At 43.4% G+C, this 27,244-nt stretch overlaps 1 protein-coding gene across 1 annotated transcript in view; it reads left to right on the top strand.

Moving 5' to 3' along the window:
- The window catches only part of LOC139676896 (multiple epidermal growth factor-like domains protein 6), a 187,656-nt gene extending 160,820 nt beyond the window's left edge, over nucleotides 1-26,836 (top strand). The window contains exons 23-37 of the mRNA XM_071566327.1: nucleotides 3,622-3,750; nucleotides 8,986-9,114; nucleotides 10,090-10,218; nucleotides 10,695-10,820; nucleotides 11,837-11,965; nucleotides 12,156-12,284; nucleotides 13,378-13,509; nucleotides 18,440-18,568; nucleotides 19,410-19,535; nucleotides 19,986-20,114; nucleotides 22,311-22,439; nucleotides 22,723-22,851; nucleotides 23,512-23,637; nucleotides 26,195-26,323; nucleotides 26,710-26,836. Of these exons, the coding sequence (XP_071422428.1) occupies nucleotides 3,622-3,750; nucleotides 8,986-9,114; nucleotides 10,090-10,218; nucleotides 10,695-10,820; nucleotides 11,837-11,965; nucleotides 12,156-12,284; nucleotides 13,378-13,509; nucleotides 18,440-18,568; nucleotides 19,410-19,535; nucleotides 19,986-20,114; nucleotides 22,311-22,439; nucleotides 22,723-22,851; nucleotides 23,512-23,637; nucleotides 26,195-26,323; nucleotides 26,710-26,789 (1,880 nt within the window). The 3' untranslated portion in view covers nucleotides 26,790-26,836. The remainder of the gene's footprint in view (nucleotides 1-3,621; nucleotides 3,751-8,985; nucleotides 9,115-10,089; nucleotides 10,219-10,694; nucleotides 10,821-11,836; nucleotides 11,966-12,155; nucleotides 12,285-13,377; nucleotides 13,510-18,439; nucleotides 18,569-19,409; nucleotides 19,536-19,985; nucleotides 20,115-22,310; nucleotides 22,440-22,722; nucleotides 22,852-23,511; nucleotides 23,638-26,194; nucleotides 26,324-26,709) is intronic.
- The last annotated feature ends 408 nt before the right edge of the window (nucleotides 26,837-27,244 follow it).

Genomic DNA, 27,244 nt, shown 5'->3' with positions numbered 1-27,244 from the left:
AGATAACAGCCAGGCACACCCCATCACCATCACCTGCCAGCATGACAAGCTCACCTACAGCAGGAGATACTTTTGCTCCAGGCTGCTGTTTCTTGGGACCTTGCTGTGAATTACTTGGGAGTTGACTGACCTTCTGTGCCCTCAGCTATAGGAAGCTACCAAAAGACCTCACGCTCTTCAAAGTACTTTTGTCTGTCCACCACCATCTCAGTTCAGCTTTGCCTTTGATCAGCTGCTCTTCATCTGGTGTCATTCAGTGGTAGTGCTGCCTCTGCAGTAGTGCTGTGGTCACATACAATAATGTTGGGTAAGAATAAAGCTATCAAGACACCTGCTGAAAGAAAATTAGACATTTCTGAAAGTGGTACATGCCTGCGCCAGCTTTCAGCTCTACTCAATCCTTTGTGACAGTGAACCTTGTGAATCTTTTCAAATCTATTTCAAAGGAGCTGCAAAATGAGCAGAACTGTTTCAGTTGCAAAATAGGTAACATTTGCAAATAAGGCTGAAAACAAAATAATCTACAAAGAAATGTTTTCTCTCTGTAAAAACAATCTAGGGAAAGGCTTTCTTTGAATTTTCTTAAAAGCAGCAAGTGATGCAAAAAGAACACTGATGAAATGATGTGTGTTTCTTCACAAGATCTTGCATTACCAAAGGAAAATGAGTCATTTTTGGTAGATGCTACTAGCAATGCCTCTAGATATCTTCCTTATCTGAGTGGAGAATGTTACATGCCTGGGGAGAAGGTACCAGAGGCACTGATGGAGTTTTGGCTGTTCCTGAAGTAAAGCAGCAATTAATTCTGCTACATTCCTGGGCTGTGCAAAGGCAAGGATCATAGCAAAGGTGGCTTTGTAAAGTCTCTTCTGTCTCCTGTTCAAGCACAGATAACTTAAGTGGCATCTTCTCCAGTAAAAATGGTTCTGTATTCACCCACTTCTGCAGGGCTTTGGTTTTAATGCACTTAGAACTAAACAGGCAAAGCAAAAAAATCCCAAACCAAAAAATCCCAACCCTAAAACCAATCTCTATTGTGATAACTAGATAAATATATCAATTACTGCTTCAATTAAATGTAAACATCTGACATGCAGGAAGCCTGAGCTGAGGGTTCCTGATTTCAGGCAGCCCAGCTGCCCAGCCAGGAAAGGCAGAGGAATCCAGGTGTGCCTGAGTTCACCAGCCACACTCACAGTTCTGTCAGAAATGTGCCAAGTGGGCAGTCACCCTGCCCTGAACCTGTTTGGGGAGGCAATTGTTATAATTGATTTACTTCTGTGAAGTGCTGAGCATCTGCTGCTCTCACTTTGAAGGCTGGGGTTGCCTTCACCACACTGTAATTTAGGTTAATTCTGTTCCCTGCTGCTCCCTGCTCTGTGCTGTATGACCCAAGGCTGTGTCCAGTGTTGGGATCAGGCCAACGCAAGAATTATCCAGTCCACTGGTTCATCTGACTGAATATCTCCAAATGCCAGGCAATTAGTCCACTAACTGGAGTCAGCAGGAGTCTTGGGCCATTCCTACAGTATATATATTAATTGATGCATTAATAACAGCAACATATCACCCTTGTGGGGCACAACTCTTGGCTTTGGCATCTCAGCTGCTGATCAGCACTGCCACAGGACAGACACACTGGACTCTCCCTTGAGATTTCAGCAGTTAATCATTGTCATAAGATAGCCCAGCAAGATTGCTGTTTTAATAAGATAAAAAAGGAAAATAAATACTGTGCATGTCGAGGAATAGCTGACAAGGCTGTGTAGTCCCTGCATTAAACAAAGAACTTCGTCAGCCTTTGAAGTCACTGAGGGTTCAGCAGGAGAAGCCTGTCCGTGTCTACTGAGGCAGAACAGAGACGGAAAGCTTAAACCACACACTGGTGGCTGCTCCTTACAACTTGCTAACAGCTCTCCCAGTGAGGTTTGAGCAGAGGCTGATGGATGTGTTATGGTGTTACATGGGCATGGAGCTCTTTTCTCTTTTCCTGGGGCACCCGAATTTGGAAGGGCAGGAAGCCTGAAATCTTCCTGGAAGGGACAAAGGGAAGAGCAGCCTTTTGATTTTGAGTACATGAAGCAATCGTTTGTTGTCACAAGCTGAGCAGAAGCTCTGAGGGTAGAGGAGCCAAAGCAGACATTCAGAGTGTTACACTGCCCACCAGCACTGGGTGAAGGTCAGGTTTGCTGATAGCTACGGATTGGGAATTCCTCCAACTTGTAGCCAAAGCAGACAGCTCACTGTTGGAGAGCTGAATTTGCATCTGTGAAAGAGGGAGGATGAGCAGACTGAGACAAAAGGCCTGGGCATGAAGAAGACACGGAGAAGAAAAAGGACAGAAGAGTCCAACAGTGAAAGATGCACATGGATAAATGTCAGGAAATGTCCAAGGCTAGGTTGGATGGGGCTTTGAGCACCCTGGTCTAGTGGAAGGTGTCCCTGCCCATGGCATGGGGGTTGGAACAAGATGATCTTTAAGGCTCTTTCCAACCCGAAGCATTCTATGATGATACCAATGTTATTCTGACATGGTAGAGAGCTGGGAGATCAGTGTGGAGGGTTGTTGGTTCGTGTGTATGGTGATAATCGCCATAAGAATCTATTGGGAAGCGAGTTGTTCTCATTTCATGGTAGAAGTGTGAGGATTGGGTTTTAAATATAGGTTTATATGGAATAAGGAGGATGAAGAGATAAGTTTTCTTGAATAACTTATTTTATGCTTATCTTATGATAAGCATAATTCCTGAGACTAATTTAGGGGTTCTGTGAAAAGAGTGACAAACAATTGTGTATCTATAGGTCTATTATCACTTAGTGTAACATAATTATGCAGGTACTTAAGCTAAACACACACACACACACATATATATACAGAGGTGTTAAATTAAGGCTACACAGACAACATATCTAATTTTAATTTTTTTTAACTCTGTGTAGCAGCTTTAACATCCTTGCAATGCAGCATTTTGTGTATAATGTGACCCACTGACAAGCACCAATGCTTATTTTCACTGCTGTCAGTATTGGTAAAGGTAAAAATTGAGTCCATGGGTCTGCTCCTCCTTTCATTTCCCAGCTGTAGGTACAGAGCTGCTTCAGCTCCCTGGAGTTGTTTTACCACATTGAATATATCTTGATTTTCTCTATTCATTCACTTTGCCAGTTTTTCATTTCAGCACTGAACAACACCACTGTGGCTTACGTTTATTGTTAAAAAATCTTTAGGAAAGTGTCAGGGCAGTAAATGGGAGCAGAAGTTTTGCATTTCCAAGGGGAAGGAGATCAGCAGGGATGGCTCTGGAGTCTTGATTATGTTGAATTATTTCCTTTTTCCTCTGTCATTACAGAAGCACAAGTACCAGTTTGTGTGAACCTGGGTCTGTTCTATCACTTGTTTTATGGCTTTTCAATACTCTCAACTGTGTTTTACAGAGCAGAAATCAGTTGCTTGTGTAAGAGGGTCACATTTTTCTGAGATGTACAGCACAGAGTTGTGCAGGCTTAGCCCTTGAAGCAACTGGTTCTTAAGCATCTGTGAAAAGATGAGAGGGGGTTTATACAGAAAGAAGAAAACAACAAAGAGGAACCATGCTAAAAATTAATGTTGTGCATTTGCAGCTTGTCCAGATGGATTCTTTGGGCTTGACTGCCACCAGGTGTGCAAGTGCAAGAATGCTGCTGGCTGTGACCATGTCCTGGGCACGTGTCGCTGCCTCCCGGGCTGGCTGGGAGAGACCTGCGAGCAGCGTAAGTGCATCCCTGCCCAACCCCTCCAGCATTGGCATGGCTTTGCTCTGGGAATGCAGGATGACCCTCCAGGGTACAGTTTTAGATAGGTCACATTCCCTTCCAGAGATGCCAAAAAAGGGAACAAGTTTTGGTAGCTGTGGAAATCGTCAACATCATTTTTTTAGCTGCTGTTGGCACTTGTCAAACATGATAAGCATCAGGTTTTAAATAGCAGAGCTGTCTCCTACCATATGACAACTCTCTGCTTTTTATTTTTGTGTGACATTATAAGAGATGAAATGTTGTGTATCTGTTTCTGGTGTATCTCATCTAATTATCAATTATAAAGTGACAGGTTACAAATGCACAAAGTCGACAAATCAGACGTGAGATTATTTTTTTCTTTGAGTAGTTTTTTAAGTAATTATTAGAAAAGTTGTTTGTTTTAAAACAAATGTCAACTTCCTAGATGTTCACAAGTATGAATTATCCCACAATGTTTAAGCTAATAAGGTGTTTGTGTGCATGCATATATAAAATTGTCTCTTTTGAGAAATTTTTCACACTATTTCATGGGAAATTATGTTATTTTGTTTAGTTACATGACATTAAATCTGGAAATAACAGCTTATTTGCAAAGTTTAGCAAATATGTGGAATTTTGTTAAGATTTTCAGGTTTTAGCCTCTCAGCTTCCTCATTTCACTTTAGGATGATGTCATGGTCTAAACTTTCTTTTGAAAATACAACTGCAGTCTGCAGGACTGTGATGTAGATTTGGGCTCCAGAGCAGTTCTGCAAGGAGCCAACTCTGGTTGTTTGTGAACTCTTTTGTGAACACTTCTTGAATCCATGGGTTGTGGTTTTCTGCAATAGAAAATTGATTTAATTTGGGAACTAGAGAGAAATGTTGCTTGTATTGAAGCATCTCTTCTCCAGCCATATGCCATTTTATCATCAGCCCTGTTTGAGGGCAGCACTTGCTCTTTGTAATATTTTTCCCTCATTTGCCCCCACCACACAACACAACCCATCTTCTGAAAGGGCTTCTCCTGCAAAATCCTCTGCTCTTTAATTTACAGGTGGGTCAGTGCTCCTCAATCTTTCCAGATTTTAGACATTTCTGCTAAGACATTTTGCCTCCTCATGCCCCCCATAGGAACACTTGGCTCTCCATCACCCACCACCTGAAGATGATGATGGTAACACACCCTGTGGCTGTAGATTAATGGACTGACCACAATACAAATACAGAGCTAGAGTTATTTAGCCATCCCACAGAGCAGAAAAGGTGCTGCTGAGCAGGTGTGATGTTTGCTCCTTGGTCACAGCCTGGTTTTAGTGCTGAGCCATGGCATTGCCATGTGTCACCTTGCCCCTTCCCCACTCCTCACTCTGCATTAGGGACAGGAAACTTTGTTACATATTTCATTAAATTCAATTAAGAAATGCAGCTCATTGTCCATGGCCTCCTGTGCCCCCTCCCCTACTCACATCAGGTAAAACCCCTATTTATTAACTTGTGCCTGAGCCATTAGAACTTTATGCTGGCTGATTTATTCCTCATGCTGGTGGAGATGCCAAAGCCTCCAAGGTCTCTGTAAGTAAGAGAGTGAGGTCAGTTAACAGTGCAGAGCACAACCTCCTTTTCTCTTGGCTAAGAGATGAATCTTCATTTTGATTTTATGACTGGACCTCGTCCATGCTGCTCCAGAGCTGCTCAGGGTGAGGCAGCCAGGGGTGGGAGGCAGCCAGGGGTGGGAGGCAGCTCACCCCTCCTCATCCTCTCTGCATGTTTAATATTCACCTTGCTGGTTGCTGGGACCCACCAGCTCTGGCAGCTGGAAGGACAGGACTCGTGTGGAAGTAATCAGATTGCAGGCAATGTGCTGGAGGATATTGAGGAATAATTTTGACATCATGGGATTTGAATTGATCTTAAGCCAGCCATGCAGTGCATTTTATACTCTGCTATCTAATTACGGGCAATACGGACGGTGATGCCTTTTGTTGGAGCTACCTAATGCTTTCCATTACCAGACCATGGGTTTCAGTTGTTTGAAAATGAATTATGTTAATCTGGGATGAAATCTGCCAAACAAGACCTGCCTCAGCTTCAGTTTCTGTTTTGAGATTTTATTTCTGATTTTTTTTGACTGTCCACCTAAGATACTTTATGTTTTCAAGAAAGGTTTAGGAAAAGTATGTTTCCTAACATGTTTTTTTTAATAAACTGTTTCACTGAGTGTTGTGATGCCTCAGTGACACAGAAGTGAGCACCTGACATTTGGCATTTCTTTGTGACAGAGATGTAACCTTCTTTTCTGAATACCCCACCCATGGAAGTGTTCAAGGCCAGATTGGATGGGACACTGAGCAACCTGATTTAGTGAGTGGCATCCCTGCTCATGACAGGGAAATGGGACTAGATTGTCTTTAAGGTCCTTTCCACCCCAAACCATTCTATGATTCTATACAAACCCATCCAAAATTTACAGTCTTACAAAAAAACAACCCAAACCTCCAGGAATCTCATGTTGCTCATGGTCTGTAGAAGCCAAACACAATTAAACATCTAAAATATGCTCCAATTCTATTAGTACTAAAAATTCCTCTTTCTGGAACTGTTTGGACTCAGCAGGATCTTCACAAAAGTGGTTCGTTGTGGTAAAAAAAGAGACCACAGTGGTTTGAAAAATAAATGAGTACAGAAAGATCTGTTCTGCCAGAGGTGCTGGTAACAGGGATTTGACATTTTATGGCATGTGAACACTTGGCTTTGCAAATTCCCTATTCCTTTAAAGCTGATGCTTCATCTTGTGGACAATGATCCTCAGGAGCAGCATGAAAATAAAGCTTCTGGACACCCTGTAGAACATCAGTGCCCATCACTGGCCTGTGGTCCTGGGCACTTTGGATGGCTGTTGACTTGCAATCCTGAAGAAAATCTTGTTTCCTGTATTCATTACTCTGCATGCAAAAATGGGATTTTAAAGACTGCAAACAAATAAACTCTCCCCTTACAGAGGAAAGGCACTGAGAGAAAACTAATTATTTACATCTTTGAATTGAGTCTTCCCTTTTCACTCATCATGAAGAAAGAAGAAAAGGCCCAGGGATATTTGTACATTCAGTTGTGGAACTTCATGAAATAGTTTCAATGTCTTATTTATTTTCTTAATCTTCAGAAAAGTACTTGATAATCAGGAATGCCCCACCAAGAAGCAAACAGCATTTGCATCCACCCAATAGAATAATTAAAATTTTCTACTCCAGAAATTTCTTTCTTAGAAGATTTTTCACTGGAACACTCTTTTGTCTTCCTAGTAAATGTAACAGGAGCTTTGCACACATACTCCAAAAACCTCACACCAACCACTGGTAACCAGTCAGGGAACCTGGTGATGAGCTGGTTTTTCCTTTGGCTTGGTTATCCTGTAGTTCTGGTCTGTATTGTGGAAATATTTAGTTGTGCTCCCAAAACTGAGCCAGAGCTTTGTAGGATGGGCTGAACTTTTCACTTGGCAATGAAGACTCATCTGCAGAGCAAACTTTAAGCTGTGATGGGACTGAGCTCCTTCTCTTTCTTGTGGTTTCAATGTGAATGGGGTCCAAGTGATGACAAAAATGAACACTGTTGAAAAGGAGTCCTGAGAGAAATGGTGTCTGAGAAACAGGCTGGGAAGCTGGAAGTCTTCAGATGGGAAGAAAAGGGCTGAGAATGGACCAGATACTGTCAAAAAAGTACATCTCTCAGATCAAGATGGTTTCATGCCTCCCTTCTGTCCCTAGGGACGTGTCCTCCTGCAGTATTGCATCTTATTCACTGACACCATCAAAGGCACAGAGGTTTGGGTGAAAAGTCATCATTTGGGTCTTAACCTGGGAGATGTCACATTCAGCAAGTGCAGGACACTCTCCTGCATCAGGGATCTGTGATTTTTTTGGCCTCTCCAGTGCCTGCCAGAAATGCTGCAGGGATGAGAGGCTCTGAGAGCTTTGTCCAAGTGCAGGAGAGCCCCTGCAAGGCAGGACAAAAACCGTGCAAGGAGGTGATCCATCTCCATCAACTCACTTTGTATTTTTTTGGAGTGATATCAGAAGAAAACAGGGTAGCAGTACTGTCTGTTTTCCACCATTTAAAGGTATCCAAGTCTCCAGTGCAGTGGAGACTGCAGGAATTTCGTCACTGCCATTTTTCACAGGCAGCAGCACTGAAAGCGGAGCCATGGTGAGTGCACACTTGTGAGATGGCTCCTTTAAGTTTTCACCTGGGAGCCAGCTGCTTAACCAAACTCATTGGAAACATCACCTCTCACTGACCAAAGAGCGAGAGTCTGGGTGAGAGAAGGCATCCAGCTGTGAAAAATGAAGACTGAAAACAACAAAGTTGTCAGTTCTCTTACCAGGATGCAAATAAATACCGGGGCTGTCAGGCTGGCGGTTCTGCTGGACCATAAGTTTAGCACAAAGACATTCCACAGGGCAGGGGCTGACAGCTGATCCATCACACCAGTGGTCCAGCCCTACCCTACAAACCTCTCCAGAATGTGCTGTGATACATATTTTTAAGCCACATTATTGAGTAAAGCTTTCATAAGATACATTATCTCTACACTGCAAGTGTTGCAGAGCAATTTCATTTTATGTGATCTTAATTTGCAGAATTGTTCTCAAATACCCTTTGCAGTCCATGTATTGGCTGATACTGTGGTGGATTTGGCAGTGCTGAGTTAATGGTTGGGCTTGGTGGTCTTAAAAGGTCTTTTCAAACCTAAATGACTCTATCACTCTATCTAGTGTCAGGGTAATTTTTGGGTTTATATACAAAGGTATGTATCTATTTTTTTATATATATACATATACATATACATATATATATATGTGTGTGTGTGTGTGTGTATATATGTATATATAAATATACATATATATACACATGTATATATATTTCCAAGAATGGTGGAGTCACCATCTCTGGAAGTCTTCAGAAAAACGAGGAGATGTACTTTGTGCTTTGGTTTAATGAGAATGGTGGTATTAGTCTGAAGGCTGCACTTGATCTTGGAAGTCTCTTCTAACATTAATGATTTTATGATTATACATGGTCTTAGGCACACTTATGATGTGAAAAGTATGTGTTCAAAACCCAGTTCCAACCTGACTTCCCTGGCACTGTGTTGTAGCTCAGGTTTGCTCTGTGAAGTGCCTCCTTTGATGCTTCCTGATGGAGTTTTATGGAATTCTCTCACTGCAGCCTGCCAGGGGAACAGCTACGGTCAGAACTGCAGCAACACTTGTCACTGTCACAATGGAGCTCTCTGTCACCACGTGACTGGGACGTGCCTTTGTAGCCAAGGGTGGAAAGGAGCCACCTGCCAAGAAGGTACAGTTGGAAATCCAACCCCCTGAAGATGGATTACAGGAGGGAAAAATAAAACATCTGCCTGGGAGAAGCTCACGGTATTTTAGCCATCAGCTCATTGCCCTGTGTTGTCACTGCTATCCACAATGATGTGATCAGTCCATTAAATAAATCCACGGCGCTGTATTGTAGGGGCCGGGTGTAGGAACTTAGTGTGCATAGGGCAGAGGGGCTGAAACAGCCAGAAACTGGAAAGAAAGCCCATTATGAAAGCTGATGAAGGGAGAAAAGGTACATAAAACTCCAAATTACGACATCACAGTGAAGCTCTGTTTCTTTCCTATGGCCTGTGCACCCAACTGATTCTCATCATTCCCGTGTGCTTTTCCAGACTTTGGCTAAATCCAGAACACGTGAAAGGCATTGAGCCTTCCAGCCTGGGCAGTTAGACCTATATGTGGGACTCAAACACAAGCCCAACTCCACAAAGCCTTAAGAAGAGGCTGGCAAAGAAAGGCTGCGTTGCAGCTTGTGTTGGCTAATCCTCTGCATCTCACTCACTAGAAAGACTGTCCATCCCTTTTGCAGAAAGGGCCCTTGTTCTGTGCCTTCCCTGCAAGGTCCCTGTGCTGTCAGCAGTGCCACCAAGCTGGGAATGCTGCTGTGGATGCTTCTAGGTGAGCTGAGCTATGGAGTCAGCACCTCCACTCAGAGAGAAAACTGGTGGGAACCAAGGGATGTTTTTTGTGGGTACAAACAGGAAATCTCAAGCTCGTTTGGTGGGTCACAGCTAATTCACTTCATCTCTTATTTTATTCCTAGATCAGTTTTATGCTGAGTAATTCCTTATCAGTCGTGTCCCCATTTCTACTTGCTTGTACCTTCCACAGCATCTTCCAGGACAAGAAGGGGTGTGAGCTGGGAAAGGTGGTGTTTAACCTGCGTCTTTCTTCTGCACTTCCTAATGAAAGGTTTTGTGCTGCCTCCCCTTCCCAGCCTGCCCTCCTGGGTGGTTTGGTGCCAACTGCCTCCAGCGCTGCGTCTGCCATGGCCAGGCCACGTGTGACAGTGTGACAGGCGAGTGCCAGTGTCCCCAGGGCTGGACAGGGACAGCGTGTGAGCTGGGTGAGTCTCATCACATCCTCCATCCCTCCAGCACCTCGGGTCAGTCTCTCTGCAAGGAAATTCAGTTGTGGTGGGGACTGGTTTGAAACAACACAGGGAAAAAGAGGAGACAGAGGGATGGAGAGCACCAAATGGGGAGAGGTTGAAGAAAATGGGCTTATTTAGTAAGAGATGAGAAGGTTGAGGTGAGATGTGATATTGGCACTGGAATGTACTGGAAATTTGTTGGGCAGATGAGAAGAATAAGCTATTTTCTGCCCCTTGGGGGTCACAGAAAATAGGTAATGACCTTTATTTGAGGAGAAAAAAGTAGTACATCCACCAGGAGAAAAACTATTTCTAGGGAATTTTGTTAAGGGAGTCTTCAAAATCTCTCTCACTAAAGGTTTTTAGGACCAGTTTTGATAGCTCACATATTGCAGAGGTGTAAGTGTGTTCTTCCTGGAGCTGCTCCAGCCTGGCCTGTTTCATTTCAGAGTGTGGGGATGGGCAAGGAGGAGAGGGCTGTGAGCAGAACTGCAGCTGCCGCCACGGGGTGTGTGACCAGCCCTCAGGGAAGTGCATCTGTCGTGCTGGCTGGACTGGGGACCACTGTGATGTTGGTAAGAGCAGCTTCTGCAGGTGCTTGATTTTAACAACCAGCCATTTCTGCCTTCACAGTATGAAGTCCTTTTCTATTTTGTATCCTAATTTTCCAGTATTCTGTAGGCCAATGAGTATTCATTCACTCACCCCATGTCTCAGCCCCACAGGCAGGTCTCTGCCCAACCATGCCCTTGTCCAAATTATTTTATTTCCTCCTACCTCTGTTCCCTGCCTGCTAAGAAAATGAAGGTATTTTTCTTAGGGGTATGAGAAAAAACATACAAAAGAGAGGGAGTTTAAGGAGAATTTGCCAGATCAGTCACCTGCTGCTGAATCTCTGTGGGTCATTGCAGGGAGCTCAGCAAAATGGACAGTGATGGTTCAGATTTACAGATCTTGCATTTGACAGAGATCCAGATCCAGATTTGACAAAGCTGTTTGGCATGTTTAGAGCCATCTGAATCCCTGAAATAGGTCTGAAATCTCCTATGCAGTAGAGACCAGGTGACTTGAAATGTGCTTTCAGTTTTGCCACTGAGGTACTGTGACTTTTGCAAGACACAGGCAGTTTTCTGACATCTCTTCAGGTGCTGAGGACTCAAAGCCTCAGCCATCAGTGTGGCCTGTAAAGCCTTTGCCGTGTCCACCTTTTCTTTCTTCAGGCCTCACTTTCTCTTCGATTGTTTGCACTGAGAGGTGGATGTGGACAGAGCTCATTTTCACTGTTCAAACAGCTGTTCCTTGGTGCATAATTGTGTCAAATGGAATGGCATCACTATCCTTACACACACATCTGGATTCATACTCCACACTGTGACTGAGTTTTTGCAAGCTTTCCTGTGCAGACTCATTAATAGCCAGCGCTAAATGCTTTTAATGTTTTTAATATCTTCTCTTTCACTGATATTCTCTGGCCAAGCAGTCTGCTAAATATACATCACCACAGGCAAGGCTGATAGTGGCTGGCAGTCAGTGGTGGGTGCTTCCCATGCAGCAGGTTGAACTGTGGCTCCCTCTGCTTCCTTCCCCTCAGCCTGCCCCCCAGGATTTTTTGGGAAGCGGTGTGAGGAGCGGTGTGACTGCGTGCATGGCCTGTCCTGCCACCACCAGACAGGAGCGTGTCACTGCCAGAGGGGCTGGCGAGGGAGGCACTGTGACAAACGTGAGTGAAGGAAGGAACTTCAGGTTGGTGTGCAAGTCCCTCCCGAATCCAGAGCTGGTGATGGGATATTTTTCCTCTCACCTTGTTCCATGGAGTTGGTCTGGAGATGCTCAGGGTGATGGGCAGAGGATCCATTGGGAGGGGGTGGCTTTGCCCCATGCCCTGACAACAGTTGGTGTCACCCCTGCAGCTTGTCTGGCTGGCCGGTATGGCACAGGCTGTGCCCAGCGGTGCCGCTGTCCCCCTGGCAGCCCCTGCCACCACCTGACAGGTGCCTGCAGTTGTCCCCCAGGATTTACCGGCCACAGCTGTGAGAAAAGTAAGTCTGTCACAAAAATGCAAATTATTCCATTGCAAATTAATTAATTAAGAAATAATTTTGTCAGTGCAAACGTGATGATGCAATGCCTGGAGAGGCAACAATCTCACAGCAGGGAGGATGGCCAAGGGCTGCTTGTCCTGCTCCCAAATCGTTCGGTAGGTTCTGAGCTTTGCCAGCCGCACTTTGGGTTAGTGGGGTTTGTCCTCTCTGGGTTTACAGCTCTTGGGCTGGCAGGGAGTAGCTGAGGTCTAAACAGGGTCCAAGTAGGCTGAGGAGGTGCCAGTGGAGCCCAGCTTCTGCCCACAGTCCTTGCTGTGCTGTCAGTGAAGCAGCAGCCCAGCTTTCTGTTGTCCCCATGAGAAACTGTCTATTCCTACCCTCAGAGCTCATGGAAATGGCCGTATCTGGTTTTTATTCAGCATGGAGTTTTTTCCCCCAGAGGTGTCTTTGGAATCAGGGTCATGCTCTGACCCCAGCTGCAACACCCTGACTTTGTTCCTCCTTACAAAGCCTTGCCTGAGCCCTGCTTTAGCAAAAGGAAAAACAACAATAAATAAGAATTGAAACAATTGACATCAGTGTCCCATATCTCCCACTAAAGGACTCTAAATCCTGACCCATAGCTAGGGCAACTTAATGGAAGTCAGACCTAAGAATTAGATGTGGAAGGTCCAAACCTGTAGGCAACGTGGCTGTCAACAGGCAGAATGAAAACTGGAGGTGTTGATGTCGCAGCAGCTTTGCAAGTTTAAACTCTCTACAAAAGGTAGAATGTCTTTATCCACACGCCTGGTCCCTTGGGATTTATACTGTTATTTTAGTCAATTTTACCTGACATTTCCCTATGATTTTTTTCTAGTGACAAGAAAATTGTATCTGGCCCTTGACAGTTGGGCACAAATTGACTGAACAAAACAAAATCAAGCAGTCAAGTAACCCCCAAGTAAATGTAATAAATCCAAAGTCCCGCAGGAGTGCGTCGTTCAGTAGGCAGGGATTTTATTTAATAAATTTGAGCTCGCTCTTTGTTTGAGTGCTATATTTACCAAGACAAATTTAATTTATTGGTTTGCATTTCTTCTTCCCAAAGCTTGTCCACCGGGCACGTATGGGAGGAACTGTAAGGGAGTGTGTCAGTGCTCTGCTGAGAACGAGGAATGTCACCCAGTGACTGGGGACTGTTCCTGCCGCCCCGGCCACCACGGCGCCCACTGCCACCTCCGTGAGTACCCTGGGGGGCTGCTGCCCTTTGCAGAGAGCACTGAGTCACACAGGAGCATGTGCTGCTGCTTTGAGTTCAGCTGTGTCACTACCTTCAGCATAAGTAGAGCTTTATATATATATATATATATATGTATATATATGTGTATATATGTATATATTTGTGTGTGTATGTATATATGTGTGTGTATATATATAAAAGTAAATTTTAGTGTAAGAAGTAAGCATAAAATGGTTTAATTTACCATAAAAATACCTGTATTATTAGAAGGGATGAATTTAAAAATATATACTTTGAATTAATTATTGTTAAATTAAAAACTTAATTAATTAAAAATTTAAATTAATGTCTAAACCCCCCAGATTTATTAGGTAAATTCTCTCCAGTTTCATGCCACGCCAAAGAATGTAAATATGTCCACTGCATTTACACCTCCCATCTTCAGCTACACCTGAATATTAAGTAGCTCTTTCATTTCCAAATACCAAATCCAAAATACTTCCCGAAATCTCTGCATGCTCAAGGAAGGACAAATGGTTATGAGAAAACAACAAGCTGCAATTGGCAATAAATCTGAGTGATTCATAAAGTCCCTTCAGTTGTAGGGCCTTCTGAGGAACAATCAAATTAAACCAACTGTTACTCTGGATTGAAAAATGGTGACTAGTGTAGAGGACAAAATGCCAACTGGCCCAACACTCCATCATAAAAAATATTCCCAGATCCACCTGCCTCATGCTGGTATTTTAGAACATCTGTAAAGTTGTTTCTGGTGGAATGTGGCAGCTGATAGGAAACACATACCAAAGTAGCCAATAAAGGAGACAGTTAAGTGCCTTTTTATTTACAACTTTAATTTTGGTTTTACTCCATGGCTTGTAATAGTCTCATTTTGAGGGGAGGGAAAAAATAGCTGTTGTCTTTCATACTCAGCCTTTCTCTCTTTGATGAACACTGATTTTCTTTTCTTAGGAGTCCAACACATCTCTGGTTTAATTGCTTTTTTGGGTGACAATTTGTATACAAAAGCCATCTGTAGTGGGGGTTAAACCTGTGCTTTATTCCTGGAGTAGAAATAGCAAAGAGACTCATTTTAGAGATGGGCATTTGTAGTACCATCATATCATCACAAGCTATTCTTTAAAATATAAATTATAAATAAAATATAAAGGATTGATTCTATCCTCCATACATCAGTTTTTGTGGTAAGTGAGATTGAAGTCTGGCCTTCAACATCGAGACTGGAGCCATCTGGATCCATTATACATTAGATTATAATAAATGTTCGAGCAGAGCAGTAGTGGAGATCAACTATTTAACAGTATCATTTTAAAAGACTTAATCATGGTCTGCCTGTTACTTTTATGTAGCAATCCCTCAGCAGTCATTACCTGTTTGTGTAGCATTAAATCTAAATTATAAATTATTGTCAATGTCCTCAGACTTATGTAGATCCTTAAGACTTTATTCCAGAATTTTAAAATTTAAAACATTGACAATGACATTGAGGCTCTGAAATAAAAGATACAAAAAGATGCAATACAAAATTAAACCTATGCTTTGCTACATTCAGAAGGGATTTTGCCATGGATTTCTGTGTAACTGGGATTAAAGCTATAGAGTATGAGACATGAGACTTTGTGGTGTTGTGCTGTCTGAGACTCCAAAACTACACAGTGTCTTGCACAACAAATACTTAAATACAGGTTTGTTAAAAGTTTACTGGAGTAATAATGGAATGGTGGATGTTCACAGAGAGAGAAAAATATTCATCTATTTTTTTCCTATTCTGCCTGTACCACTCTGAGCATTGAACAGACAGACACAAAAATAGAAGGAAAACAGTGAAATGTGAGTTATTTTTAGGTTCAGGTCAGTGAAGGGAGATATTGTGGGCCTGATTCTGAAGTGACTGACTGAAAACCAAGGATAGCTAGCATGACTTTGGTGGGAATACTCGCTGTTCCCACCGTCCTTGCTACAGGAGAACTGGGGCTGCTCCAGGATGAAGAAGCTTTCAATAGAATATTAAAACCAGCCCAGGGAACCGCTCCCAAACACGTGAAATGGGCTTCGGTCCAGTCAACATGTGGTTGGATGCTGCTGGAAACAGTGTCTGGCAACTGTTGCTGTATTTATAGTTCTGTGAAAAAAGGTTGAAGAAAGTATCTATAAAAGGTATAGTTGGCTGGGAAGTCAAATTTCCAGGAGCCAAGAGCAACTAGGCTTTCATGTTCTCAAATTTTGGAGTGAAGAGCTGAAAGTCTCTTGGCAGCATTGAGAGGAAGCAGACAAATTAGCAATAAGGTTCCCATCGCTTGTCCATAACTTGGTGGACAGGCAGATCTACTTGGGTGAAATGAATAAAAAGCAGTAAGTGGGGTTGTTGACTGGTCTGGGGACAACCAGAGCCAGAAGGACATCACCAGCTTCACCTCTAGGCTGTAGGTAACAAGATGTGTCAGAAGGGATTATTTGACAATGCAGTTAAAAACACTGGTCAGAAAAGTCTCAGAGTGTGCAATTGGTATGAAAAGATTTAAGAACTCTTGGTCATGACAAACCAAGTCAAACCAGAAGGAAAAAAAATCTGGAAATGAGGTGGAAATCTGGCTGCCACTCTTTTGTTTGTAAACAAACATAAGACAGAAGAAGAGGAACCTGTCCAATTAGAAAATTTCTTTATGAGATAACTGGTGGTGAGAGGATAACCCACTTTAGAAAGGCAGAGCCTACTGGAGTGGTAGAACACAGTGTAAATTGCCCTCACTGTCTGCATTGAAATTCTTCTGCAAAGTAGTAACAGATGAGATGGCCTTGTTAGTAATCACATGCATGTTGCAGAGGCTGAGCTTGCCCTGCTTGTGCTGCTCCTTCTTGAACAAAAATACTGAGGATGCAGAAAAACTATATAAATTGCTAAGGGGGGGAGTTACTGCATTCCTTTCAGTCATGGAGCAGCTATCACTACTCTTGAGCTGAGGAACAGCTCTGGAAGGTTTGCCAGGCTGAAGCAACATGTTTGGGAGTGTGGGAAACAGAATTAAAGAAAAAGAAGAAAGTCAAAATACGACCAAAAGCAAAGGGAAGAGTAAAAGAGAAACTCAGGTAGAGTCCGATTAAATCATTGAATCTGGGTGTGTCCTTAACTTCATGTCTTGGTGGGAATGAAATAGATGTTGCAGAGCACAATCCTTGATCCCAGTTTCCACATGAAACAGAATTTGTGTACTGACAGATGGAAGCACTGATGACAAAGTATTTATTAAGAAGAATTCATGGCTGAGAAGGGCTGGGGAGAGTATCTGCATGTTATAAAAGTGCGTGTCTGTTTAGTCCTGATGATCTGCTATCCTGGTTTGGGCAGAAGCCAGTGTTCAATTTTATTTTAACAGGCACCCCTTCAAAGCTTCCCCATAAGCTCTCCCTCGCTATTCAGTAGTTCACAAAATCCAGAGATTTCTCCAACCACTCAGGCCATACTTTCATGCCTTCAGGAAAGAGAAAATACATGAAGTTATTTATGCACAGATTGCAAGGGATCTGTTGCTTGGAGACGTGAGCGATATATATTCAAACAGATTTCCAAAGTAGCCATAGACTTTCCTTTTGCCAGGGAAGGAAAGGAAGGAGTGAGCAAAGAAATGACATTTAGAGACAGCAGCACCAGTGGAACTGTTTGATGATGATCATGCTGCTCTAAAAGTACCAGCTACTTCTTCCAGTACACTGGAAAATTAGGAAAATAACCTGCATGTTTAGTTCACTGGTGGCACGTGGAGGTTCAGTGGTGGCAGACAAAGGCACATGCCCAGCAGTTCTGCCCAGCTCTTTCCCTCTGTTCCAACCTCCATCACTCTAAAGAACATCTTGAAGATGTGAGCTAAGCATGGCAGGGTCATTCACAACTTCCTGGTTTTTTGTTTATTGTTCCTTCAATTTTAGCTGTCCAAAAAGAAACAAAAATAGTCAGTACTACCTGGAAAACCTCTTTGTGGGCAACTTGTTGCCTGTAACCCTGGTTTAGCAATCCATCTGGGTCTAGTGAATTAGGAAATACAACTGCTTTGGTGTTTATCTCAGAGAATTTTCTGAGTTTGTGTTTAAACCATCTTTCTCCTGTAGCTGTTTCCTGATAAGGTGTCTTCCGAAATTCTGTGTTACTGTCATGTGCATGTTTTCATGGTCTTTCATCCACAGGGTTGAAAGGCACCATCTCATTTCAATCCCCCACCACAAGTAAGGACACCTTCCCCTAGAACACATTGCTCTGAGACCCATCCAACCTGGCCTTGGGTATTCCAGGGATGGAATCCACAACTTCTCCAGGCAAACACTTACAATGCCAGCTCTGGTTTGCAGGGAATGAGTAGATAATAGAGGAAATAAACCTCCTCCACCTTACGCATTTTTAAAAGATCTGCCCCAGCATCCATAAAATGGCTGGTAAAAGAGGCAGAGATGTCTCACAGCTTCTCACCATGTCAGGCAGACCAGGCTGCTGTTGCCCTAAAGGAAGGGGGAGCAGGGCCCTATCTTTCCTTTTCTGTTGGAGAGAAAGAAGTAACAGGCTCATTTGGAAGAGAAATCCCAAGAGAAAAACCTCTGTAGAACTGGGCTGCCTTGTCTTGGTACTGTCCTATGTGGGGAATGGAAGGAGCACAGAGCCAGGAGCCGTCGGACCAGCTTGGCTGCAGCACTTAGTCCAGCTCTCCAGAGGTTTGACATTATGAGTCAGTGCTGCCCCAAGGACCAGGTTGCCCAAGGCACCCATCTGCTCATCAATGTCTACTCCTGGCCCTCTAGAAGGGAATAGAGTTAGAAAACGAAAATCTAATTTCAGTTGAAAGCAACAAAGTGCTTATGACAAGAAATGTAACAGGTCCGGTAGCAACACAGCCTAATTGCTGTTTTTTCCCTTTTAAAACAGGATGTCCAAAAGGTACTTATGGTTCAAACTGCCAAAATCCCTGCAAATGCAGGAACGGAGGCCACTGTGACCCCGTGTCGGGAACGTGTGAGTGCGCGCCCGGTTTCATCGGAGCCGACTGTAGCAAAAGTGAGCCAACATTCATGTTCTGCTTCTGTCAAAACACAGCAGAGAGGAGCATTTGCATAAGAGTTTGTCAGTAGAAAAACAGACAGATCCCAGCTACCTCCTCCTTGAATTGTAAATCAGGATTCCAGCTTTGTAAAAAAATCTCTTGCAAAATATTTTCCCTCTCTTTTGCGTGCATAGGAGCAAGGACACTCATCCCAGGATTACAACCTGCTTGCCCAAATTTATTTCTAGAGCCAGCTCAGCATGAGTTGCTCAAGTTCCTTCTTCATGTCCAAAATTTCGAGGTTGAGAAATTATCTCAATATTTTGCTTCACACTATGGTGCCATTAGTTTCAATAAATGGGAAAAAGATCAAGTTTTGTCATGGCAAAACTGGTAAAGACTCCATGGCAACTTTACTGTTACTTCTCTGTTCCAGAGCTAAATGGTGTGGCTGAATTTCTGTGCTGTTTCCAAAGCTCTGTTCCCTGTAAAGTCCTTTTCAGCTTATTCACAGAAAGGCAATGTTTGAATGTTTGGTCTTCCATATAGAACAACATCAGTATTAAGGAAAGAAAGATGTTTTTAGCTGGAAGCATGAGCAGCTGATATTTCAGTTGTACAGTCACCTTTTTGTCAGGAAACCTACTAAATACTCCATGTGAAACCATGGAGTATATTTATAAACTCAAGTAAAGTCTCAGAGAATGAAGCAGTCATGTCTTTGGATGGGTTTTGGTTTCACAGGTGCTGCTTTGAAGCATGTTAGGTGGAATAAAAATGAAGCCAACTGTACCTATAAGAAAACTGTGTGAAAACTGGCATCAAGGTGTTTAAAAAAGTCTGTCTTTCCTTCAGCTTGCCCTGAAAACCGATATGGGAAGGACTGTGCCCAGTTCTGTGCCTGTGGCAAAGGTCAGTGTGACCCACAGACTGGCAACTGCACCTGCCCTCCTGGCCACGTGGGACCTGGCTGCCAGCAAGGTAACAAAGCGGGGCCCGAGGTCACCCTGGCACTTGGTGCCACACTTAAAACACCCAGCAAATAAAGCTCAGCACCAGACATTGTTTATAGCTGCATTTCCCAGTGCCTTTGCTTGATAACGCTGCAGTTTGGTGTGCTCAGCCTCTGTTCCTCTCTGCTCCATCACCCTGCCTTATCCTGCCCACATCTCCCCGCTCCGCTCTGCCACCCTCAGCACCAGGGCACTGGGATCTCCACGAGCCTGAGGAGATATGGCAAGACAAAGTGTTTGGATAAAACTGATACTGATCACAGAGTAGTGTCCCACCAATCTTGGGAGACACAATAACTTGGGATACTCTGTGGGGAGGATGTGTTTGTATTTATTCCCTGTCACCTTCATCCTTTTTTATTTGTTTATTTTTGATGTTAATTTCTTTTCTTTTACAAACTTTGTTAATTCTCTGTAGTGTGTCCCCAGGGACAGTATGGCCCCAACTGCCATCTGACATGTACCTGTCAGAATGGTGGCATCTGTGACCACGTGGATGGCAACTGCACCTGTGGGCTGGGCTGGACTGGAAGATCCTGTGAGAAAGGTGATTTCCTGCTTTGATGCCCGTGGATTTGTACATTCAAGCAAGGTTCAAAGTGTCCCCAGAGAGCCACCAAGGGGACAGACAGTTTTTGCTGAAGTGGAATGCATCAGTGCTGCATTCACCTCTGCAGCTTGTCTCACACAGAACTACACCTACTTAGAGCTTCAGGTTTTTTCTCACAGGCAGTTTCCTTGTGAGTTCTGCTTGTAACTCTCATAAATTCCTCTGCGGGGATTCTTATTTCTTGGGCTGTCAACTTTGTATTCTTTTGTTGCTGGGAATGTTGTTTTGTGTCTTCTTTCATGTGCTCCTCCTCAGTCAGCAGAAGCCTATGTCTCCCTCCTCTCATTGTGTTCTCTTTTCATTTGACACTGGATTGCAGTTGAACGCCCCATGTATTAACTTCCCAGATGTTCTGACAACATCTGTCCAAAGCAGCTGAGTTTGTCCTGCAGTCTCTCCTTACTCCTCCAGGGCAGCTGTCCCTTACACAAGACAAAGCACACGAACAGGATAAGCTCAGTTTTCACTCCAGAAACCCTCTTGCCAGCCCAGAGTAGAGTCTCCCCACATCTGTCCTTCTGTCCATCTCCCAAAAATAATTCGGCATTTCTTATGTTCCCATTTCTCTCTGTAGATAAGAGATACCTGTATAGTTATTGACTTAAATGTTCGGGAAATTATGAGTTTACTAATGTGAAATACAAATAACTAGTTCTGAATTCACATTCAGACAAATGTCATCATTAGATCATAACTGGCACAGTTCAAGCTCCTCAACATGCTCTTAGGAACATATTTACAGCCTTTCTGTCCCTGATACCTGTAGAATGTCCACCTCAAACTCCCTAAGTACCTTTACTGAGAACTGGTCTTTACAGGGGAGTGCCCCTGTATAAAAGCATCATACAGGGCTGACACTTTTTTAGCAGCATTCTGAGATATAATGGTTTCACTTTGCACTAGAGAAGACTCAAACCCAATTCAGGCACGTGTGTGTGCAGATAGGTAAAGACATGACATGGAGGTACTCACAGTGTGAATACTGTGAATGTTCAGTGGACAGTGACTGATAACTGCAGACAGGCACTAAAAAATTTGCAGTTAACCAATGTCTGGCTAACCTGGCATTCCACAGACCACTTGTGTTTATCTCTATTTGTGTACTCCTCGAAATCCCTGTAGTCACCCACAGGCTGCATTGGGGTTACCAGGCCTCAGGAGGGTGTTGATGCAGGTGGCACTACATGGAGTTGTGGCTCATGGGTGTATCTCATAGATAAAACATCTGGAGTGGAGCCTGGCACACCTTGTATAAGGAACTGTGCGTTGTATCACTAGAAAGAGCTTCGCTGTTTATCTGTTGACAGAGAGAGTGAAATTATTGGAAAATTGAGTCTTGATCTCCAGTGCACTGTGGTTTTGAGTGTGTTTTGACTGGAAATCAAAGACAACTAATCAGGCATCCTTTTAATAGTGATTAGATATGATGTTCTTGAAAGATCTTGTCTTGCATTTGCAGAGTTTGGAATCTGATTACTTGGACGGCCGCACTCATTTAAGTTCCTTTGCTCAGCTTCAAATTATCAGAGCAGTGGGAAGTTAAATTATTCAGAGATGATGCTGAGGTTAATTATATTGACACAGTCCCTTTGCATGACTTGTCTTTCAGTAATTTGAGTCGTGTCTCTTTCTGTGAAAGCAGATATCTCATTATACATGGAAAGACTGTTGCTATGTGTGAAAAAGATTCTCCCGGTTTTATTAAACTTGGAATAATGTGAACTCCAATGGTAACATAGAGAAGGAAAAGCTTGTTTTCTTTCACACTGTCTAAGTGCCTAAGGAAAAATATTGCTGTAGATAAAGAAAAAAGATAACACACCATTCACTTCATAGCTTTACAACACATGGTGTGGGTTCAACATCGAGTATGTGAAGAGGCAAATTAAAAAAGGCAGAATATTAGAAGCATGAGAAAATTGTTGCTCAAACATTTACATAATATAAAAATTTCTCATCAAAGTATGTAAATGCATCATAGTTGGGCAGAAATGCTGTGTCTTCGAACAGTCTGCAAGTTATTCTCTGGGCATCATCTCTCAGCAATACAAGCTGTCCCATATGAGTTTTTTGGCATGGGGTCAGTGATTGTTATTTTGTTTGTTTGTTTTTCTGTCCATGTCCTGCCAGCAGAATGTCTCCCAGGGAAGTACGGGCCTGGCTGCAGCTTGGACTGCTCGTGCCAGCACAATGGCACCTGTGATAGGTTCACGGGGTGCTGCCACTGTCCTGAGGGTTACTACGGCCACTCCTGCGAGCACAGTAAGTGGAGGCACTCGGGGAAATTGGGAAGGGATGTGGGGCTTCAGAGGAGTCAAGAAATACCCTGCTGGTTTGGATAAGGATTTTAGGGTGTCCCAGATCACCTGGCCGCTTCCACATCCTGCATGTCTCTGATGCTGGGTGGTACAAGTTTAAAAGCACACGGCATTATTAGAGTTAACTGTCACTTCTGTTGGCTCCCAGGGAACGTAGCTGAGAATACAGAGGATTTTAATGGGGGCTATGATTTTCTTCATGAACCTTCCTCACTTTAATTTTTCAGGGTGCCCCCGTGGATTTTATGGGCTGGGCTGTCTTCACACCTGTGCCTGTAAAAATGGAGCGAGTTGTGATGCAGTGACAGGACAGTGCATTTGTCCTTTGGGTTATCACGGTGTCCACTGTGAAAAAGGTACGGCTACCCCTCTGATGGGAGAGAAAAAACAAACAACAAACCAAAGCCAAAACAGAACTCAGTGTAATTACTCAAGTATTTGTTTGTTGAGTGCAACTTCTTCCATATTGTCAGCTTTCTGAATACCCTGAAACATTGAAATTGGGACAGATTTCCTGTTACACAGCTGGGTGTTCTATTCCCTTAGAAATTAACTAATCTGGTTCCGATTAATACAGTGAAAGTCCTGGTCTCCATGATGTCTTGCAGCAATGAGTTCCACATGTCATTTATTAAAAATAAGTCCCTTTTACTGATTCTAAATTTGCTTCTAAAACTCCAAATAAGATTATTAAATAGGTGTATGTCAGACCTGTTGACTGTTACAGAATGGTCTTCTAGAGAGTTTTAATTAGAAATGAAAGTAAGTGCCTGTTACATTTCTGGGACAGATTTACAGATACCTTTGATAGGTCAGATTATACAAACTCAACATAAGGAGAGCTCATATAAATATTATGCCTATCCCACTGTGTTCTATTCTTCATTAAGCCTGGCATTTACACTGGCTGCAGCAGAGAGTTTATGAGCTTTCCTCTGAGACATCCTGGGAAAACTCTGGCTTTAATGTACATCTTACCATTCAAATGTGCATCTAAAATATTTTCTTGGTGTCAGGCTGTGACAGGGGTTGGTTTGGTGAGTGGTGCCAGCATCGGTGTGACTGCAGAGATGCTCCTTGTGATCCAGAGACTGGGAAGTGCCTTTGCCCACCTGGGAAAACTGGAGACAAATGTGACATTGGTAAGGGTAACATTTTAAGGGTTGGACTGTGTATAGTTAAACCACTATGACCTCTTGGTTCAAGAATAACTGTCAAAGGACATTTGCTGGTGTTCAGGAACACATTGTTTGTAACAAATTGCTCTTATGGGTTATCAACACCTTTATCATCAGGGCTGTACCTCATGATTTAATCAATATTTAAATTGAAACACTGATAGGAAAACTGTTTATGGGTCACCTGTAAAATGTCATTTGCCTGGAGCTTTGGAGAACATAGACTGGGGAAGAATAGACCAAGAAGTTTTGCAAAGGTAGTGGGGAGGACTCCAGAGGATGTAGATGGACACCAAGAGGCCCAATTTCTGCATATTCTGTCACACAGACTTATGTGAGCCTTTTCAGAGCAATGCAAAAATATGTCCAGCTCCAGCTTTATTTCTCCTGGAAGCAGGGCAGAATCTCTATGGATGAGGGTAACTGTGGCAGCTGTGCCTCCCTCTGGGCTTCAGCAGTCCAGGAGCAATTAACTCAAATGAAATTCCTTCATTTGCAGAACAGGCACTTGGGCTGTGTGTTGGTCCACGGGAACAGAATTATTTTGTAACAAGGATATAAAAACAGGGGAGAAAATTTTCTTATAGGGAACACCAGTGCCACCACTGTACCCTGATGGGATGGGTGTAGGGTTGGGGGCAGCAATGACAGGCAGAATTCCTCAGCAGGGCTCTGATCACAGATGTGATTCTGACGATAGTTCAAGGCCAGATAGGAGGGAGCTTGGAGCAGCCTGGTCTAGTGGAAGGTGTCCTTGCCCTTGGCAGGGGGCTGGAACCAGGTGAGCCTTAAGATCCCTTCCAACCCCAGCCTTTCTAGGGTTCCATCTTTCTGTCATTACGATGAAGTAGATTTCGGGGAATCGCTGGACTAAAAGGAATAGCAGTGGTTCAATTGAGAGTAAGAAGAGAGTTTTGATCCTGATGTTGTGGCAAACAAGCTAAAAGGAGTGAACATCCATGGGCTACTATGGAGCCTTACAGCAGGAACCATAACCTTCCAGAGCAGCTAAAACAGGGGGAAATATTATTTCTCCTTTTGTCCTAGGATAGGGCAGGAAACACCTTTGAACAGACAATTAATAATACAAAGTAATTGCTGGAAACTGAAGCACTTGTGCAACCTGCAAAAATAAAATGGAATATTGTTTGATTCCCTCAGTGCACTGGGCTGTGGCCAGAGGGTGAAGCCACCCAGTCTGCAGCACTGCCCCAAGGGGCACATCAGCCACACGGCGCTGGGCACAGGGACATTTTAGGCGGGAGTGGAACGCAAGGGGGAAGCTCAGCACCAAAAACGGGACCTGAGGTTTTGCTTCTTGCAAACTCTGCGAGTCATTTTGATTTTTCTCGAATCAGCCAGGGTAGCCCCCATCCATGAAAAGCTGTTATGGGGTAGGTTTTATTTGCATTTTTATTTTCAATTAGGCTCAGTTCATCTGTGATATAACTGCGAGCAGCTGTGACTATGCAGCAGCCATAAAGATAAAAGGCCTGATTTTAATTTGAACTCTGGTAAAGCACCCATTAAACAGGCAAAATGTTAATTAAAAAAAAAAAGGGAGAGAGAAAGAGAATATAACAGACTTTTATGGGCGTTCTTTTTCTGTAGTAAATTAACATTGCAGACTTTCAAACAGATGTCTTAAATACACATTGTTATTAACATGAAAATGTGGTATTACATAAATTAAAATCAGGTCCAGAGGTGTTTGAGGAGACCTTTTCTCATAACATTTCCTAATTGAAAAGGCCAAGCTCAGAGCACACGGGGTGAGTTCTCCCATGTGCTGGGGCTGCAGCTGATGAGGGGGCTCAGAAGACCTTCACTTACCTGAGGGGGCTCATGGGAGAAAGCAAAGGCCCTGGTTGCCCACAGGGTTTTCCAGCGAGGTGAGGGAGAGAGGGTATTGTTTCCAGCAAACTTCACACCCTGCCTTGGGACCTGCTGCTCACTTTCCCTTCGTGCCTGTACCCTGATGTGTAAAAAGTTGCAATGAGGATTTACCAGCCTGAGTATGAGACGTGTTTGTATTTGGAAGCGAGATTTTTTTTTTTTTGGTGAGTTTAATTTGCCAGGAGGCAACAGAGTTGTGCAATTGGAGCAAGACATGAGAGTATCTATAAAATGGATTAATTTTCAATTACACATTCTGTGAGTGAAGGCTCTTGGCCGGCACCCACTGGCAGACAAGCCATGCAGGAAGAAGAGGGGCAGGAGATAGTGTGGATCCAGGATGCTGACAGTAACTTTCCTGAGCAGATCCCAAGATGTTTTCTGTTGGGCTGTCAACCCCTGCTTTTACACCAGTAATGATTTCCACTCTGGGAACTTCTTTAGGACAGCTGGGCTGCAGTTTGGGCAGACCATGTGGCAGACGAAACTTGAAGAGTGCAGCGCTTTCCAAAATGTCATGTTTTAATGTTAACAGATGTAGGTGTCTAAGTTGCTTCCTGATCCCAGAGAACAGGGAGACTACTAGGAATTGTTCCACCTCTTCCAAGCATTCTTGTCCTTCCAGAATGCAGGTCAGATCGGTATGGCCCCAACTGCTCCCTGCGATGTCAATGTGCCAGCAAATCCCAGTGCAATCCGAACAACGGGAACTGTGCCTGCCCAGCCGCCTGGATGGGGCCGACCTGCCGAGAAGGTAACACGAGCTGGGGCTGTGCAGCCTTTCTGAGTGCAGGAAATCATTTGTTGCCCATGGTGGTGGGCAGTGTTTGGACAAGAAGGACAAGGATATCAACCCATTTGATTATTTAGATATCTCTTAATGGCATACAGTACTGAGTGGAAGTTTCCTCCCACTTGTAGTCTAATCACAATTCCTCCTTTAGTTTAGGAAACACTTTGGGAATCTCCAGTTTGAGAGGTGTTTTACTGTTTTGCAAGGAGGACAGTGTAACTCCCTCCCCTACCTTCTTTTCAAGACTACCATTTATTGAATCATTTAAGTGTAAATTGTATAATCTATATACTCTTTCAGTGTTATGTTACATAGACCTGAAACCATGTTTCTACTTAATTCTCTAGGTGGCCCTCCAAAGCTTCCTTTTTATGAAGAAAAAACTCAAGAAAGAGGGAGTATTTTTCCAAGAGCTCTACAACAGTAACATTTGGACTAATAAATGAACTGTTTTATATGCACAGACGGTATTTGAATTTGGATATGAAAACAGTTATTCAATTCAGCTTGAATTGTACTGAAGTATTCACACTTCTTATGGAAGACTACAGAGGCCATTTAGTAGCTGGATCCTTTTAAAAAGCTGAATCTGTTTCATGTACTTATTTCTAGCCTCTTACCCCTCCATTAATCTGCTCTGGACATTCTTTCTGATATTAATACAATTCATCACTTGAAAGCCTGGACATATTTTTAATCAGAACAGCTCCAAAGAGTATAAGGATAAGCAGGGTGTAACACATCAACGTGCAGTGAGCCACACCACGTATCAGGGACTTTCTAAACCCTCCTGACAACCAGCATGGAGTTTAACAAGCATTTTACAGATTATGAAGCTGGTACAGATCCACTGCAAAATCACATTGCACAGAAACCAGTGGG

The sequence above is a fragment of the Pithys albifrons genome, chromosome 11, assembly GCF_047495875.1.
Source record: "Pithys albifrons albifrons isolate INPA30051 chromosome 11, PitAlb_v1, whole genome shotgun sequence".
Taxonomy (NCBI): domain Eukaryota; kingdom Metazoa; phylum Chordata; class Aves; order Passeriformes; family Thamnophilidae; genus Pithys; species Pithys albifrons.
The sequence above is the reverse complement of the archived record's forward strand: the minus strand, read 5'-3'. Positions and strand labels throughout refer to the sequence as shown.